Below are 18,086 nucleotides of genomic sequence, written 5' to 3'. Positions count from 1 at the left end.
TTCCGATGGGATGGGACAGGATTTTCACAGGGCACAGACAGGGAAAGATGGTGTTAATGGGAACAATTGACGTCCAAATGGTTGACTTTGAAGGAACAAAGGGAGGATTTGGCAACTTAACATTGGGTTGTCAAATATTCGCGGGTCAGCAATGATTCATCACAGCCTGTGCAAGAAGCCACTATTACAGCGAAAAGCGAGCCTGTTTATTCTTTACGTTAAATTCAGCTTATGGATGATCAGCCATGATCACAATGAATGTTTCAGTCAGAGAGTTGTGAATCTGTGGAATCTGCGGAATTCTCTGCCTCAGAAGGCAGTGGAGGCCGATTCTCTGAATGCATTCAAGAGTGGGCTAGATAGAGCTCTTAAGGATAGAGGAGTCAGGGGGTATGGGGAGAAATTGTATTTAAATGCACGTAGTATAAGAAATAAAGTGGATGAGCTTGAGGCTCAGTTAGACATTGGCAAGTATGATGTTGTGGGAATCACTGAGACATGGCTACAAGAGGACCGGGGCTGGGAACTGAATATTCAGGGGTACACAACGTATAGAAAAGACAGACAGGTGGGCAGAGGGGGTGGGGTCGCTCTGTTGGTGAGGAATGATATTCACTCCCTTGCAAGGGGTGACATAGAATCAGGAGATGTTGAATCAGTATGGATAGAAATGAGAAATTGTAAGGGTAAAAAGACCCTAATGGGAGTTATCTACAGGCCCCCAAACAGTAGCCTCGACATAGGGTGCAAGTTGAATCAGGAGATAAAATTGGCATGTCGCAAATGTAATGCTATGGTTATGGGAGATTTCAACATGCAGGTAGACTGGGAAAATCAGGTTGGTAATGGACCCCAGGAAAGGGAGTTTGTGGAGTGTCTCCGAGATGGATTCTTAGAACAGCTTGTACTGGAGCCTAATAGGGAGAAGGCAATTCTGGATTTAGTGTCGTGTAATGAACCTGATCTGATAAGGGGACTCGAGGTAAAAGAGCCATTAGGAGGCAGTGATCACAATATGATGTTTTACTCGACAAATTGAGAGGGAGAAGGAAAAATCGGAAGTGTAAGTATTACAGTACAGCAAAGGGGATTACAGAGGCATGAGCTGGCCAGAATTGACTGGAAGGAGGCCCTAGCAGGGAAGACGGTGGAACAGCAATGGCAGGTATTCCTGGGAATATTGCAGAAATTGCAGGATCAATTTATCCCAAGAGGAGGAAAGATTCCAAGGGGAGTAAGAGGCACCTGTGGCTGACAAGGGAAGTCAAGGACAGCATAAAAATAAAAGAGCAGAAGTACAACAAAGCAAAGAAGAGTGGGAAGCCAGAGGATTGGGACTCTTTTAAAGAGCAACAGAAGATGATTAAGAAGGCAATACGGGGAGAAAAGATGAGGTACGAAGGTAAACTAGCCAATAATATAAAGGAAGATAGTAAAAGCTTTTTTAGGTATGTAAAGAGGAAAAAAATAGTTATGGCAAATGTGCGTCCCTTGAAGACAGAAGCGGGGGAATTTATTATGGTGAACAAGGAAATGGCAGACGAGTTGAATCGGTACTTTGGATCTGTCTTCACTAAGGAAGATACAAACAATCTCCCAGATGTTCTAGTGGCCAGAGATCCTAGGGTGACAGAGGAACTGAAGGAAATCCACATTAGGCAGGAAATGGTGTTGGGTAGACTGATGGGACTGAAGGCTGATAAATCCCCAGGGCCTGATGGTCTGCATCCTAGAGTACTTAAGGAGGTGGTGCTAGAAATTGTGGACGCATTTCCAATGTTCTATAGATTCAGGATCAGTTCCTGTGGATTGGAGGGTAGCTAATGTTGTCCCACTTTTTAAGAAAGGAGGGAGAGAGAAAACAGGAAATTATAGACAAGTTAGTCTGACATCAGTGGTGGGGAAGATGCTGGAGTCAATTATAAAAGACGAAATTGCGGAGCATTTGGATAGCAGTAACAGGATTGTTCCGAGTCAGCATAGATTTGCGAAGGAGAAATCATGCTTGACTAATCTTCTGGAATTCTTTGAGGATGTAACTAGGAAAATTGACAGGGGAGAGCTGGTGGATGTGGTGTACCTTGACTTTCAGAAAGCCTTTGACAAGGTTCCACATAGGAGATTAGTGGGCAAAATTAGATCACATGGTATTGGAGGTAGGGTACTGACATGGATAGAAAATTGGTTGACAGACAGAAAGCAAAGAGTGGGGATAAATGGGTCCCTTTCACAATGGCAGGCAGTAATTAGTGGGGTACCGCAAGGCTCGGTGCTGGGACCGCAGCTATTTACAATATACATTAATGATTTGGATGAAGGGATTAAAAGTACCATTAGCAAATTTGCAGATGATACAAAGCTGGGTGGTAGTGTGAACTGTGAGGAAGATGCTATGAGGTTGCAGGGTGACTTGGACAGGTTGTGTGAGTGGGCGGATGCATGGCAGATGCAGTTTAATGTGGATAAGTGTGAGGTTATCCACTTTGGCGGTAAAAATAGGAAGGCAGAGTATTATCTGAATGGTGTCAAGTTAGGAACAGGGGACGTACGAGATCTGGGTGTCCTAGTACATCAGTCACTGAAAGGAAGCATGCAGGTACAGCAGGCAGTGAAGAAAGCCAATGGAGTGTTGGCCTTCATAACAAGAGGAGTTGAGTATAGGAGCAAAGAGGTCCTTCTGCAGTTGTACAGGGCCCTAGTGAGACCGCACCTGGAGTACTGTGTGCAGTTTTGGTCTCCAGATTTGAGGAAGGATATTCTTGCTATTGAGGGCGTGCAGCGTAGGTTTTCTAGGTTAATTCCCGGAATGGCGGGACTATCATATGTTGAAAGACTGGAGCGACTAGGCTTGTATACACTGGAATTTAGAAGGATGAGAGGAGATCTTTTCGAAACGTAAAAGATTATTAAGGGGTTGGACACGTTAGAGGCAGGAAACATGTTGGGGGAGTCCAGAACCAGGGGCACAGTTTAAGAATAAGGGGTAGGCCATTTAGAACTGAGATGAAGAAAAACTTTTTCAGTCAGAGAGTTGTGAATCTGTGGAATTCTCTGCCTCAGAAGGCAGTGGAGGTCAACTCTCTGAATGCATTCAAGAGAGAGCTAGATAGAGCTCTTAAGGATAGCGGAGTCAGGGGGTATGGGGAGAAGGCAGGAATGGGGTACTGATTGAGAATGATCAGCCATGATCACATTGAATGGTGGTGCTGGCTCGAAGGGCCGAATGGCCAACTCCTGCAACTATTCTCTATTGAATGGCGGTGCTGGCTCGAAGGGCCAAATGACCTCCTCCTGCACCTATTTTTATGTAATTCAGAAAAAAATATTTAGCGTGCCAACTTGATTTTGCTGATCCGGGCAAACGCAGACTGGGCGATCGTTTCGCGGAACACCCTCGCTCAGCCCGCCTGAACCTACTTGATCTCCCGGTTGCTGGACACTTTAATTCTCCTTCCCATTCCCCAGAAAGGACACTGACCTTTCTGTCCTAGGTCTCCTCCATTGTCAGAGTGAGGCTAAATGCAAATTGGAGGAACAGCATCTCATATTTCGCTGGGGCAGCTCACAGCCCATTGGTATGACTCTTGATTTCTCTCACTTCAGGTAGCCCTGGCATTCCCTCTCTCTCTCTGTCCCTCCCCCACCCAAGTCACACTAGCTTCTTGTTTTCATCCAACAAACGGCTAACATTGGCCTGTTTCCTTTATCATCGTTACTTTTTTGCACATCTTTAATTCATTGTTCTTTATCTCTCCACATCACTGTTTATATCTCTCGTCTCCCTTATCCCTAACCAGTCTGAAGGGTCTCGACCTGAAACGTCACCCACCCCTTCTCTCCCGAGATGCTGCCTGTCCCGCTGAGTTACTCCAGCTTTTTGTGTCTATGTTTGGTTTAAACCAGCATCTGCAGTTCCTTCTGACACAAAATGGTAGAAAGAGTGGGGCGGCACCTACTCTATGTGCAGCGGTAGAGTTGCTGCCTCACAACGCCAGAGATTCGGATTTGATCCTGACTATGTGTAGTCTGAAGAAAGGTTCGACCCAAAACGTCACCCATTCCTTCTCTCCTGAGATGCTGCCTGATCTGCTGAGTTACTCCAGCATTTTGTGAATGAACTGACTAGGGGTACTGTCTGTACGGAGTTTGTACGTTCTCCCTGTGACAGCGTGGGCTTTCTGCAGGTGCTCCGGTCTCCTCCCACACTCCAAAGACTTGCAGGTTAATGGCTTTGGTAAAATTGTAAATTGTCTTTTGTATGTAGGATAGTGCTAGTGTATGGGGGGGTGGGGAATCGCTGGTCAGCACGGGCTTGGTGGGCCAGATGGCCTGTTTCTGCGCTGAATCTCTAAAGTCTACAGAGTGGGTGAAGTGGGACATTAGACTGGTGACTGATGAAGCCACAGTGGTTGGCGGAGTTGGATGCCAGGGTCCACTGCCACAAGGTTACTAACAGGCGAGGGCATCTCTGCACAACACCCACCCCTGTGATCTCCTGAGCGGACAAGGTTGGTGATGCGGACAGACTGTGTTAGCAGCATCTGCTGACCAAGTTTACACAGCAGATCGGAGCCTCAAAAATAAATGGACATTTGCATAGAGACCAGACAAGGTCAAGGCACTCTTAAAGACACAAGAGACTGCAGATACTGTTGGCTTGAGCAATAAGCAAATCGCTGGATTTGTGGGTCAGTGGGTCAGTGGGTTTATAGTAAATGTCCGTCACTAGTCTGTCTCCTGTGATGGAGATGGTGAGGTCCAGAAACGGGAGGGAGATGTCGGAGATAGTCCAGGTATATTTAAGGGCAGGATGGAAATTGGAGGTTAAGTGTATGAAGTTAGTGAGTTCTGCATGGGTGCAAGAGGTAGCACCAATGCAGTCGTCGATGTAGCGGAGGTAGAGTTCGGGGATGGGGCTCGGAACAGGGATTGTTCGACGTACCCAACAAAGAGGCAGGTGTAGCTAGAGCCCATGCGAGTGCCCATAGCTACGTCTCTGGTTTGGAGGAAATGGGAGGAGTCAAAGGAGAAGTTGTTGAGGGTAAGAACCAGATCTGCTAGGCGGAGGAGAGTGTTGGTAGATGGGGATTGGCTGGTTCTACGTTCGAGGAAGAAACGGAGGGCTTCGAGACCATCCTTGTGGGGGATGGAAGTGTAGAGTGACTGGACATCCATGGTAAAGATGAGGGAGTGGTGGCCTGGGAACCGGAAGTTATCGAGGAGATGGAGAGCGTGTGAGGTGTCTTGGACGTAGGTGGGGAGGGATTTAACCAGGGGGGATAGGATGGAGTCGAGGTAGGTGGTTATTACGTATGTGGATCGTGGGCATACCCTTGGTTACCTGGGATGCCACCCAGGGATGATCAGAGATGGGAAAGGTTGAAGGGCCCCACTCATTGGAGGGGATGCTGCTATCTGGCGTATATAGTCCCGTACATGAGAACCATACAACATCCGGCTGACATATTTACCCCCCCTTGAGGTCCAAACGGGGTATCTCGGAATCCGAACGATTCTGCATGATAGCTTTCCCCTTGTACGGTACAGCCCGTCTTTCACGCGAACCGATTAACATGGCCTCAGTCATGGAAAGATTGGCAAATGCCACGGTTGAGGCGTTCGCAGGCACTCAGAAAGCCCTCACCTCTGACAGCCGAGGTGGTGCCAATCCATACCGTGGCACTGCACAACCGTATGGCATTAGATTCGGATTAGGGCGGCACGGTGGCGCAGCGGTAGAGTTGCTGCCTTACAGCGAATGCAGCGCCGTCAGAGACTCAGGTTCGATCCTGACTACGGGCGCCATCTGTACGGAGTTTGTACGTTCTCCCTGTGACCCGCATGGGTTTTCTCCGAGATCTTCGGTTTCCTCCCGCACTCCAAAGATGTACAGGTTTGTAGGTTAATTGACTGGGTAAATGTAAAACAATTGTCCCTAGTGTGTGTAGGATAGTGTTAACGTGCAGGGATCGCTGGGCGGCGCGGACTCGGTGTGCCGAAGGGCCTGTTTCCGGGCCAGATTTTAGTCTGGCTGAAAAAGGTGGGACCTGTGCTTTAGTGGGAAAAGAATGTTGCACTTACATTCCCAACGAATCCTCTCCAACATCACCAACCTAGCTGCTCACATATCGCAAGAAGTAACTAAGATCAAGCAGGTTGGGGAAGGAATGAACCATTACCATGACGAGACCATGACGAGACTGATCCCTCTGGGCCGCATGGCCGTTCAGCATTTTCGGAAACCTCTGGGGAACTGTCGTACACTGTGGTTTGATTGTGTTGCTGATAGTTGCATCATTGTACATGGTTAAATATATCCGATTATTCTGTGCCTCACGGAGAATATAAGTTATCATGTTATGGTAAAAGGAGGGAATGTAAAGGAGGAAGGGGATTTAAGGGTTCAGATGTGTGTGACCAAATGCTACATGAAGGTGAACTGTCACTAAATTAGATTGCATACCTCAGACTCCTGCAAGTCTATCTCTGTGTAGATGCCGGCTTGAGATTGCAAAAGGGGTGTTGTCATCTTGCAAAGGACAGGAAACGGATACAAAGGAAGAGCACAGAGTAGAACGAGCCTCTTAACAATCACCACAAAGTTGAGCACCAGCAAGATGTGTTAATAGACTGAATTAATGACCTCGGACAATGGCCTGTGATAGTGGGTGATGATTCATTGAACTCCTATCTTCTTGCAAGACCACCCATGTGGGGTATCTGGTTCTGTGATCACTTGTAAAAACCTATTGTGTTTGGTGTATAAAAATGCTGCTGAAACACTCTGAGTGAGTGGGGTCCTCGAGTGACTGTAGTATGCAAGCATACTAGTTGTATTAGCAGAGAATATGCTCCTCAGCTTCTCTGGCAGGGGAGATACCTTGATCACTCAAGAGGTTTTCCCACCGGGAGATCAGTTGCGTTAATCTCGGCCTTTTGGCTAAGATCAAGTGTAGTATCTGTTCTGGCACAATCTAATGTTCTTATAAGAACAGGGTAAGTATAAGAGCAGTATTTGCATTAGATCATCGACGAGGAGCGGAGGTCAGGAGCACGTGTCTGGTTTAGGGGTGGATCCATGCTGGTTGGGTAACCAACCTAACACCCTTATCCAGGTGGGATGGCAGCAGCAAGTGGAGCTGGAGGGCAGGGTATCCGGAATACCCTGCGAGTATCGGTGAAGGACCTCAAGGAGGGGAACCCTCTCTCAAGGGATCTCTTCATCAAGAAGGTGCTGCTGGAGGCCTGTGGATTCAAGGCCGGGGACATCTTCTGCCTCCAGGACTTCCCAGGTAACGGATACTTCGACGTTACCTTCCAGAACCCGGCGGGATGGCAGAAGTTGCTGCAGGACTTCCGGGAGAAGGGGGATGAAGCCCCGCTGTCGCTCCTGAAGGTGCAGCCGCTCTTCACCCTCCCCACCCAGAGGGAACGGATGATCACGGTGCACATGTTTAACCCACATGTGCCCGTCGTGGATGTCCTCACCTTCCTTGCGCGCTACGTCGAAGGGGCCGGGAACTGCGTGGATATAAAGGACGTGTTCGGGATCTGGACGAGCAAGAGGCAGGTAAAGGTGAAGCTGAGGGTGGACGGGAAGGGATTCATTGTCCACCCTCCCTCGGTGTTTGCTATCGGAGGGAACCGGGGCTACATGACGTACGTGGGGCAGCCCAGGGTGTGCAGGAAATGCAACAAACCTGGGCACGTGGCGGCAGAATGCAGGACAGTCGTCTGCAGAAACTGCAAGTTAGAAGGCCACGAGACAAGGGATTGTAAAGAGAGTAAGAGCTGCAACCTGTGTGGGGAGGCAGGCCACCTTTACAGGGCCTGCCCTAAAAGAGCAAGCACTTATGCACAGGCGATAAGAGGGGCCGCTGCCAGCACCCCCAGGGTGGACGAGACGCCTCCTACCACGGAAAAAGCCCAAAAAGGAAAGGAGAGCAGGGGCGAGGACAACGCGACCACCAGGAGCCCCCAACCGCAGGACAGAGCCCCCCAGGCCCCTGCCCACGAGGGTGAGTCGATGGAAGAGGGGGAACAGGAAGAGGAGGAATGGAAGGTGGTACAGTCGAGGAAAACATTGAAGGCTGTGCGCACGGAGAAAAAGGCGGAGGGGGCAAGCAAGTCCCAAAAAAGAGTCCTCTCCCAGGACGAGGCCAGCAGCCTCTCCGCATCGGAGGATGAGACGACCGGGAGGAGCCGACAACGGAGGCAGAGGCAGAGGAAGGAAACGGGGGAGGAGGAAGGTAAGAGAAAGAACGTGTCTGTTGCCCCCCAGCCCCAGGAGACTGGGAGCAGTGCCAATGGGCCCCAGCCCCAGGAGACTGGGAGCAGTGCCAATGGGCCCCAGCCCCAGGAGACCGTGAGCGGCACAACGGCCAATGGGCCCCTGCTCCGGGAGACCGGGAGCGGCACAATGGCCAATGGGCCCCAGCTCCGGGAGACCGGGAGCAGTGCAGTGGCCAATGGGCCCCAGCTCCGGGAGACCGGGAGCAGTGCAGTGGCCAATGGGCCCCAGCTCCAGGACACTGGGAGCAGCGCAGGGGCTTCGCCAGAAAATACACCCTGTGCTGAGGAAGCCACCAACCTGTACCACTACCTGTGCGACAAAAATGTGCAGGAACTGAGCCAGATGATTGGCATGCGGGAGGATTGCCTGGGACAATAAAGGACAATGGAGCTGAAACTGGCATCCTTAAACGTGCGCAGTGTGAAGAGCACTGTGCGATGTGTATCCGCCTTGCAGTACCTGGCCAAGGTAAAGGCGGATGTGACTTTTTTACAGGAGTGCGGGCTGCCACACCTTCGCTGCTATCGGAGGTGGTCGCGATGGTGGCCCCACGGACTGTCGGTATGGTCGGGGGGAAATGATTGTCGTGCGTCCGGTCTGGGGATCTTGCTGCGGGGAGGGGGCTTCACCATCACTGAGGTAAGGGAGGTGGTGGGGGGTCGTCTCTTGGTGGTGGATGTAATGTACCGTGGTTCTCCGCTCCGGCTGATTAATGTGTATGCCTCACCCAGGTGGAGCGAGCGGGTGGCCGTCCTCCAGCAGCTCCCACCGCTGCTGGCCACGTCTAGACCGCTCGTTCTGGCCGGTGACTTCAACTGCATCATCGATGCGGCTGGACGATCCGGCAGTGCCAACCACAGACTGGACGGCACCTCCAAACTCCTGGTGGAAACGGTCAAAGATGCAAAGCTGCGCGACGCCTTCAGTGACCCTGCAGGCGGAGTCCAGCCACGGTTCACCTGGTCAGGACCAAACGGTTCAGCCCAGTCCCGGATAGACTTCCTCTTCACATCGAGGGCCGTCACGGTCAGACACACCGACCTCGCCCCGGTGTTCTTCTCTGACCACTGCCTCCTTCAGGCCACCTGTCACCTACAGGAGGACCGGAAGGCGGGCAGAGGGACGTGGAAGCTAAACGTGGAGCTGTTGACCCCGGAGAACGTTAAGGAGCTAAAGAGGGACTACGCATGTTGGAGAACTGTGAGGCCCCTCTTTGACTCCCAAACACTCTGGTGGGAGGCAACAAAGGAGAACATCAAGAAGTTCTTCGTCTCCAAAGGTGTTCAGAGAGCAAGACAGGGTAAGAGGGAACTGTGTCAACTCCAGACAGATTTGCAGCAGCTACTCCTTCTGCAGAGGAGAGGGGTGGATGTGAGGGAGGAACTGAGAGAGTTGAAGGGCCGGCAAGCTCGGCTCTTTACCTCTGAATCCTCCAAGATCATCTTCCGGTCCAGGGTCCGCCATGTTGAGCAGGATGAGACGTGCTCACGTTACTTCTTCCATAAGGTTCACAGGGGGAGCTCTGTGATCAAAAGCCTTAGGGAGGAGGACGGCTCGGTAACATCCTCGCAGACAGACATGCTCAAGATCTGCAGATCCTTTTATAAGGATCTGTACGATGTAAAGACCACAGACAGCACCGCCTCCCAGAACTTCCTGTCCTCCATCACGGAAGTCTTGGACGACAGCAAGCGGGAGAGTCTGGACCAACCACTGACCCTGGAGGAGCTGACTGGCTCCATCCGTTCCTTTGACTCGAGTAAAACTCCCGGAGGCGATGGCTTACCGGCAGAGTTGTACTCGGCTCTGTGGGACTGGGTGGGCCCGGACCTGCTGGAAGTGTACAACGATATACTCCTAGCAGGCAGCATGTCAGACTCTATGAGGAAGGGCAACATCACCCTGATCTACAAGCAGAAGGGGGAGATGAATGACTTAAGGAATTGGAGACCCATCACATTGTTGAATGTAGACTACAAGATCCTGTCTAAGGCCATCGCCAACCGGGTCAAGTCTGCTCTGGGACAGGTGATCCACCCGGACCAAACCTGTGCTGTACCTGGCAGGAAAATCTCAGACAGCCTGGTGCTGCTGAGAGATACCATTGCCTACGTGCAGGACAGACGGGTGGATGCCTGCCTGGTCAGCTTGGACCAGGAGAAGGCCTTCGACAGGATATCGCACACGTACATGAGGGACGTGCTCTCCAAAATGGGCTTTGGGGAGGGAATCAGGAAGTGGATACAACTGCTCTACTCTGATATCTGTAGTGCAGTACAAATTAATGGGTGGGAATCAGACAGCTTCCCCGTCAGGTCTGGAGTCAGGCAGGGTTGCCCTCTTTCCCCTGTCTTGTTCGTCTGTTGCATTGAACCCTTTGCCGAATCCATCAGGAAGGATGCGAGCATAAGAGGAGTGACACTGCCAGGCAGTGGGGGCACTCAGGTCAAGGCCTCCCTGTACATGGACGATGTCGCCGTCTTCTGCTCGGATCCAGGGTCGGTCCGCAGACTGATCAGCGTCTGCGACCAGTTTGAGTTGGCCACGGGGGCCAGGGTAAACCGCAGGAAGAGCGAGGCCATGCTCTTTGGCAACTGGCCCGACCGATCTTCCATCCCCTTCACCATCAAGCCTGACTTCCTGAAGGTGCTGGGGATCTGGTTCGGGAAGGCTGGGGCATGTAACAAAAATTGGCTGGAGTGGATAGCCAAGGTGGGGAAGAAGCTGGAGCTGTGGAAGCAGCGCTCCCTCTCCATCACGGGGAAAAACCTGGTCATCAGGTGTGAGGTGCTCTCGGGGCTGCTGTACTTGGCGCAAGTGTGGCCCGTCCCTCCCTCCTACGCCACGGGGATCACCCGGGCCGTCTTCCGTTTCATCTGGGGGTCGGCGATGGACCGGGTGCGACGAGCCACAATGCACAAGTCGGCAGACAACGGGGGTAAAGACGTGCCCAACGTCGCCCTCATTCTGATGGCCACTTTCGTGTGTGGCTGCATCAGGCGGAGCATAGAGCCAAGGCACGTGGGCACCAAATGCCACTACCTGCTGAGGTTCTACCTGTCCCCGGTGTTGCGAAGGATGGGCCTGGCGCAGATGCCACGCAATGTGCCAGTCAGCTGGACATTGCCGAACCATCTGTCGTTTGTGGACAGGTTCTTCCGGACCAACACCTTTGACCACAAGTCCATCGGGCAGTGGTCAGCACGGAACGTCCTGCAGGCACTGCAGGGGAATGACTCCATGGATCCTGTGGCGTGGTTCCCAGAACAGACAGCCCAGCTTGTCTGGCAAAATGCCTCATCGCCAGTACTCACCAACAAGCACCAAGACCTGGCTTGGCTGGCGGTGAGGGGAGCCCTCCCAGTCAGATCCTTCCTGCACCGCCGGAACCTCACTACCAGCGCACGCTGCCCTCGGGACGGCTGCTACGGAGAGGAAACGGTGGCCCACCTCTTCAAAGAGTGTGGATTTGCCAGGAGAGTCTGGAGAGGTCTGCAGGGGTCCCTGTCACGATTCATTCCGAGCAGCTCCGTCACAGAGGACTCTGTGCTCTACGGACTGTTCCCAGGGACGCATTCCGAGACTGACATCGAGTGCTGCTGGAAGGTCATCAACTCGGTGAAAGACGCCCTTTGGTCTGCCCGATCCTTGTTGACCTCCCAGCGGTGCGAGCTGTCCGTCAAGGAATGTTGCCGACTGGCCCACTGCAGACTGCAGGAGTACGTGCTGAGGGACGCTCTGAAGCTCGGTGCAGCCAACGCCAAGGCCCTGTGGGGGAGGACCACAGTCTAGGGTCCTTCCGCTGCTGGACATGGGGGGCAGGGTGTGGTGGAGAGAGACGCCCCTCCAAATAAGGGATATGTATGTAAATGTATGTAAAGGTCTAAGTAAATGCCTGTATTGAATATGTAACCTCCGGGAATGTCGGATGGGTTTGTTTTAAAAATGATGGTTTGTAAATGATATTTATAACTTGAATAAAGTATTTTTTGATAAAAAAAAATAAAAAAAAATACTAGTTGTAGCTCCCACTCCCACTGGCATAATAAAGACTCTAATGTTTTACCACTCTATGGTATTGTTGTCTGTCTAGTAGAATCAAACTTTAACACGCCAAAGGGAGAAAGTTGGGAGACGCTAGGGGTAAGGGACTGGGCAAGTGTTGGCTGGATTCACGTGAGAAGGGATTACGGGAGATGGGAACAAAAGTGGAAGGTTTAGAGATTCAGCGCGGAAACAGGCTCTTCGGCCCACCCGGTCTGCGCCGACCAGCGATCCCCACCCGCTAACACTATCCTACACCCACTCGAGACAATTTTTACCTTTACCAAGTCAATTAACTTTCAAACCTGCACGTCTTTGGAGTGCGGGAGGAAACCGAAGATCTCTGAGAAAACCCACACAGGTCACAGGGAGAACGTACAAACTCCGTACAGACAGCACCCGCAGTCGGGATCGAACCCGGGTATCCGGCGCTGCATTTGCTGTAAGGCAGCAACTCTCCCACTGCGCCACCCTTGATGGTGAAGTAGGATGCAGATGTCCAAACTGATAAGGGGAAGATGGAGATTTGAAGGTAGATCCAGATGAAAGGATGGCGGGTGGGAGAGAATGGAAGAGGGGAGTGGAAAAACAGGAGGGAAGGAATATGGGGGAACGGAAGTTGGAGATGAGTAGATGGAGGAGAGGAAAGGAACGTGGTGGCAGGGGGAATGGAAAGAAAGGTGTGTGCACATTGGGGGAAGCTGGGTGGATGAGGAGAGGGAGTGGGGGGGGGGTTACATGAAAATATTTGGAGAATTCAATGTTCATCCCGTTGGGTTGTAAACTACACATGAAGAATATGAGGTGCTGTTCCTCCAGTTTGCGTGTGGCCTCCCCTGGCAATGGAGGAGGCCCAGGACAGAAAGGTTAGAGTGGGAATGGGAATGGGAGATAAAATGGTTGGCAACTGGGAGATCCAGTAGGCCTTTGGCGTATCGAGTGCAAGTGTTCGGTGAAATGCAGTTGATGAGGTTTGAGGCGGTGCACTCCTGAAGCTGCACTGACAAAGTAATCAGATTAAAGCCCAGAATGCTCCTTTACAGCTAACACTAAACAGTTTCCAGTAGTGGGAGTCTAGGACCGGTGGGGACATACTTTTAGAATGGAGACCAGGAAGACTTTCTTTAGCCTGAGGGTGGTGAATCTGTGAAAATCATTACGACAGGCAGCAGTGGAGGCCAAGTCAGTGGTATTTTTGAGATTGTGGAGATTGATAGGTTCTCGGATTAGCAAGGGCATCAAAGGCTGGAGAATGGGGGAGAGGAAAAAAAAAGATCAGCCATGATGGAATGGCGGGGCAGACTCGATGGGCCGAATGGCGTAATTCTGCTCCTATATTAAGGAACGGTCTCCTGTTCTACACTTGGTTTCGCCGATGTATGGAGCCACATCGGGAACACTGATACAGTAGATGAGGTTACAGGAGGTGTTCACTTGAAACTGCGTTGACTGGCACAACATGTCGTATTGGAGCCCAGAACCCTCCTTTAAAAGGTTTAGTTTAGTTTAATATTGTCACATGAAGAGGTACTCTGAAAAGCTTTTTTGGTGCATGCTGTCTAGTACACATGGTTACAATCAAGCTGTCCACAGTGCACAGATTCAGAACAACGGTGATAACGTTTAGTTCCAGATAAAGTCCAGTAAAATCTGATTAAAGATAGTCCAAGGGTCTCCAATCAGGCCCACCGTGTTGGTACCGAGCAGCGATACCTGCACACTAGCATTGTCCTACATAATAGGGACAATTTACAAATGTTTCCACAGCCAATTAACCTACAAACCTGTACGTCTTTGGAGTGTGGGAGGAAACCGGAGATCTCGGAGAAAACCCACGCAGGTCACGGGGAGAACGTACAAACTCCGTACAGACAGCACCCATAGTCAGGATCGAACCTGGGTCTCAGGCGCTGTGAGGCAGCAACTCTACTGCTGTGCCATCGTGCTGTCATGTATCTATACACACTTTGTACTCATCAGGGATTGTGCCTAGGTATGGCAATACCTTACTGAACTGTATGCAAATAAAGTAATTTTGCTGTACGTCTGTACACATGACAATAAAGAGCCATTGACCAAGAGTTGTTCTAAAGTGTGTATAAACCCGATTTAAAAACAATCTATTTGCTGACAAAAAGGAGTTAAATGTAGATACAAGGAACTGCAGATGCTGGAATCTCGAGCTAAATACAAAGTGCTGGAGTAACGCAGCAGGTCAGGCAGCATCTTTGGAGGAAATGGATGGGCAACCCCACCCGTAAATGCGGCATGGTGGCGCAGCAGTAGAGTTGCTGCCTCACAGCGCCAGGGACTCAGGTTCGATCCTGACTACGGGTGCTGTCTGTATGGAGTTTGTACGTTCTCCCCGTGACCTGCGTGGGTTCTCTCCGGGTGCTCCAGCTTCGTCCCACACTCCAAAGGCGTGCAGGTTTGTAGGTTTATTGGCTTCTGTAAATTGTCCCTAGTGTGCAGGATGGATTTAGTGTGCGGGTGAACGCTGGGCGCCACAGACTCGGTGGGCTGAAAGGCTGACATCGGGAGCTCCGGCAGCGGCAGCATCTTCGCCCGCCGCGGACCTTTCACCGTCCGGCGTGGCGCTTCAATGTCGGGAGCCCTGACCGCCCCGATGTGGCAAGTTCAACAGCCTGACCGCGGGAGAAGACAGCAGGGGAAGAGAAAAAGACATTCTGGCCTTCCATCACAGTGAGGAGGTGACTGGAGGAGACTCACTGTGATGGATGTTTCTTTTGTTTGGTGTTGGTTTATGATTGTGTGTGTTATTGCATTTTTATTGCTTATTTTTATTGGTCTTATTGTTGAACTGCGGGTAATTTTTCATTTCACTGCACATTTGTGTATGTGACAAATAAATTGACTATTGACTATTGTTTCCACGCTGTATCTCTAAACTAAACTAAATTAGAAACGTCCCCAATCCATTCCCTCCACAGATGCTGCCTGACCCGCTGAGTTGCTGAAGCAATTAGTGCTTTGCTCGAGAGTTTCAGTGTGTTGCCTCCTTACCTCCATCAAGTACTTTGGGCTCTCGGGCATCCCGAGTGCGTAGACCAGTGCGGAGGTCAGGCTGGGCAGCGAGCACAGGAGCACAAAGATCCTCCAGCTCTGAAAGGCCAGAGAGCCGAGTTGGAAGGACAGCGAGGTCCTGGGGATGACCAACCAGGCCAGGCCTGAGGACAGACAGAGGCAGAGTTAGGTCAGACCGTCAGCAGTCTGCGTGCACACAGCACATCATCTCCAACACGCTATAGAAACATGGAAACAGAAAATAGATGCAGGAGGCGGCCATTTGGCCCCTCGAGTCAGCAGCACCATTCATTGTGATCATGCACAATCAGTAACCCGTGCCTGCCTTCTCCCCACATCCCTTGATTCCCCTAGCCCCTAGTGCTCTATCTAACTCTCTTTTAAATTCATATGGGGCGGCACAGTTGGTAGTGCTGCTGCCTCACAGCGCTGGGGACACTGGTTCGATCCTGACCTTGGGTGCTGTCTGTGTGGAGTTTGTACATTCCTCCTGTGACTTTAGATTTTTAGACTTTGGAGATACAGCATAGAAACAGGCCCTTTGGCCCAACAAATCCGCGCCGACCACCGGCTTTAGTACACTAATACTATCCTGCCACACACTAGGGTCAATTTACAATTTTACTGAAGCCAATTAACCTACAAGCCTGCACGTCATTGGAGTGTGGGAGGAAACCGGAACGCCTGGAGAGACCCCACACGGTCACAGGGAGAACGTATAAACTCCGTACAGACAGCAGCCATAGATAGGATTGAACCTGGGTCTCTGGTGCTGGAAAGCAGCAACTCTAACGCGGCAGCAACTCTGACGTTGTGCCACTGACGTTGTGCCACCCCCCCCCCCATACAATGCCGCCCAACTTCTAAAAATGCACTATAAAATTCATTGTGATCATGGCTGATCATCCACAACCAGTAACCTGTGCCTGCCTTCTCCCCGCATCCCTTGATTCCGCTAGCCCCTAGAGCTCTATCTAACTCTCTTTTAAATTCATCCAACGAATTGGGCTCCACTGCCCTCTGTGGCAGAGAATTCCACTAATGCACAACTCTCTGGGTGAAAAAGTTTTTTCTCACCTCAGTTTTAAAAGACATCCCCTTTATTCTTAGACTGTGTGGCCCCTGGTTCTGGACTCGCCCAACATTGGGAACATTTTTCCTGCATCTAGCTTGTCCAGTCCTTTTATAATTTTATACGTTTCTATCAGATCCCCCCTCATCCTTCTAAACTCCAGTGAATGCAAGCCCAGTCTTTCCAATCTGGAGACTATATTCTCCTGTACAATTCATGCCAGCACAAGATGTGGACAAGGGCTGTTGGCACACTGGGATTTACACCCCTCCACATTTGCTGCATCATCAACACCCACAGAACGTCTCAGAATTTAATTAAACAAATGTTTTTATGACATTGGAATGCGAGGAAGAAAGTAAACTTTTAAACTACAGTTGTTTAAATTGCTTCATAAATGAAGTATTTGGAGGAGCACGGCTGGAATTTTAATGCAACGTTAAATTCCAGACTGCATTTCTGGCTGGCTGCAGCCTTCATGAATAAATTAAGGAGCTGCAATGTTGCCACTGCACTTTGATATGGATTTGCTCTGCACAACAATGAAAGATTTATAGAAACAATTATGATAAAGGCAAGATGATATTCTGATTCGCCTGTTTAGGAAAAAGACATTAATCTCGTATTATTACCCCACTGAAAGGAACAATTGATTTCTCTGCGAGAAATTAGATTGCTTCAAACTGGGTCATGCTATAAAGCACCTGCTTTTATTTCCCGTTAAAGAGTTATATTGCAGCAATCTTTTCTAAATTAATGACCCTTAATTAACTTAACAGCTTCAAGTTTTAAACATCATTCAATAAAAAAATTATAAATTATTTTTGCTGAATTGTCCTTTCAAAACTTTAATTGCTAGACCGTTTTATTACAATGAAAAATGACATTGGAATCTTAATTTAAAAGATTAATTTTCATCACTTTGCATCAACAACATAAACATTGTTAATAAACTGATAGTTGTTAATAAATTGGTGATTCATCATCCAGCCATTGTGAAGTGGTTTGCAAAGTAGCTTTTTAAGTGGTTGACATTAACGTGCGTCTTGTTCAATATAATTATGGTTTGTAGTCTATTCATCAGCAGAGACCCACACCACCCTGGCCACACACTCACTTCACCCCTGGATCGTGCATGCATTTGTGCATTGTCTGAGTTTCTGTGCCTGCAGCAAGCAGGATTTTCATTGTACCTGTAGCTCACCGTACTTGTGCACGTGACAACAAACTTGACTTGACCTGGGAAGGGGAGGAAGGGGAACTCAGTTCTACATTGGCAAGCCAAAGCATTTGCTGAAAGAGCCCTGAAGATAAATCCCAAGAGCATCACAACCCCACAGCTCGTTATGGTGGCTGGTCTTGCTATTGAGGGTGTGCAGCGTAGGTTTACTAGGTTAATTCCCGGAATGGCGGGACTATCATATGTTGAAAGACTGGAGCGACTAGGCTTGTATACACTGGAATTTAGAAGGATGAGAGGAGATCTTATCGAAACGTATAAGATTATTAAGGGGTTGGACACGTTAGAGGCAGGAAACATGTTCCCAATGTTGGGGGAGTCCAGAACCAGGGGCCACAGTTTAAGAATAAGGGGTAGGCCATTTAGAACAGAGATGAGAAAAAACTTTTTCA

General features: G+C 50.1%; 1 protein-coding gene and 1 pseudogene across 1 annotated transcript in view; one reads left to right on the top strand and one right to left on the bottom strand.

Moving 5' to 3' along the window:
* Positions 1-18,086, bottom strand: part of sv2 (synaptic vesicle glycoprotein 2) — a 59,169-nt gene that overhangs the window by 19,894 nt on the left and 21,189 nt on the right. Inside the window, exon 6 of the mRNA XM_078429963.1 lies at positions 15,362-15,525. Within this exon, the coding sequence (XP_078286089.1) occupies positions 15,362-15,525 (164 nt within the window). The remainder of the gene's footprint in view (positions 1-15,361; positions 15,526-18,086) is intronic.
* Positions 6,927-6,994, top strand: LOC144611010 (U2 spliceosomal RNA; annotated as a pseudogene).

The sequence above is a fragment of the Rhinoraja longicauda genome, chromosome 38, assembly GCF_053455715.1.
Source record: "Rhinoraja longicauda isolate Sanriku21f chromosome 38, sRhiLon1.1, whole genome shotgun sequence".
NCBI classification, from domain to species: Eukaryota; Metazoa; Chordata; class Chondrichthyes; order Rajiformes; family Arhynchobatidae; genus Rhinoraja; species Rhinoraja longicauda.
The sequence above is the reverse complement of the archived record's forward strand: the minus strand, read 5'-3'. Positions and strand labels throughout refer to the sequence as shown.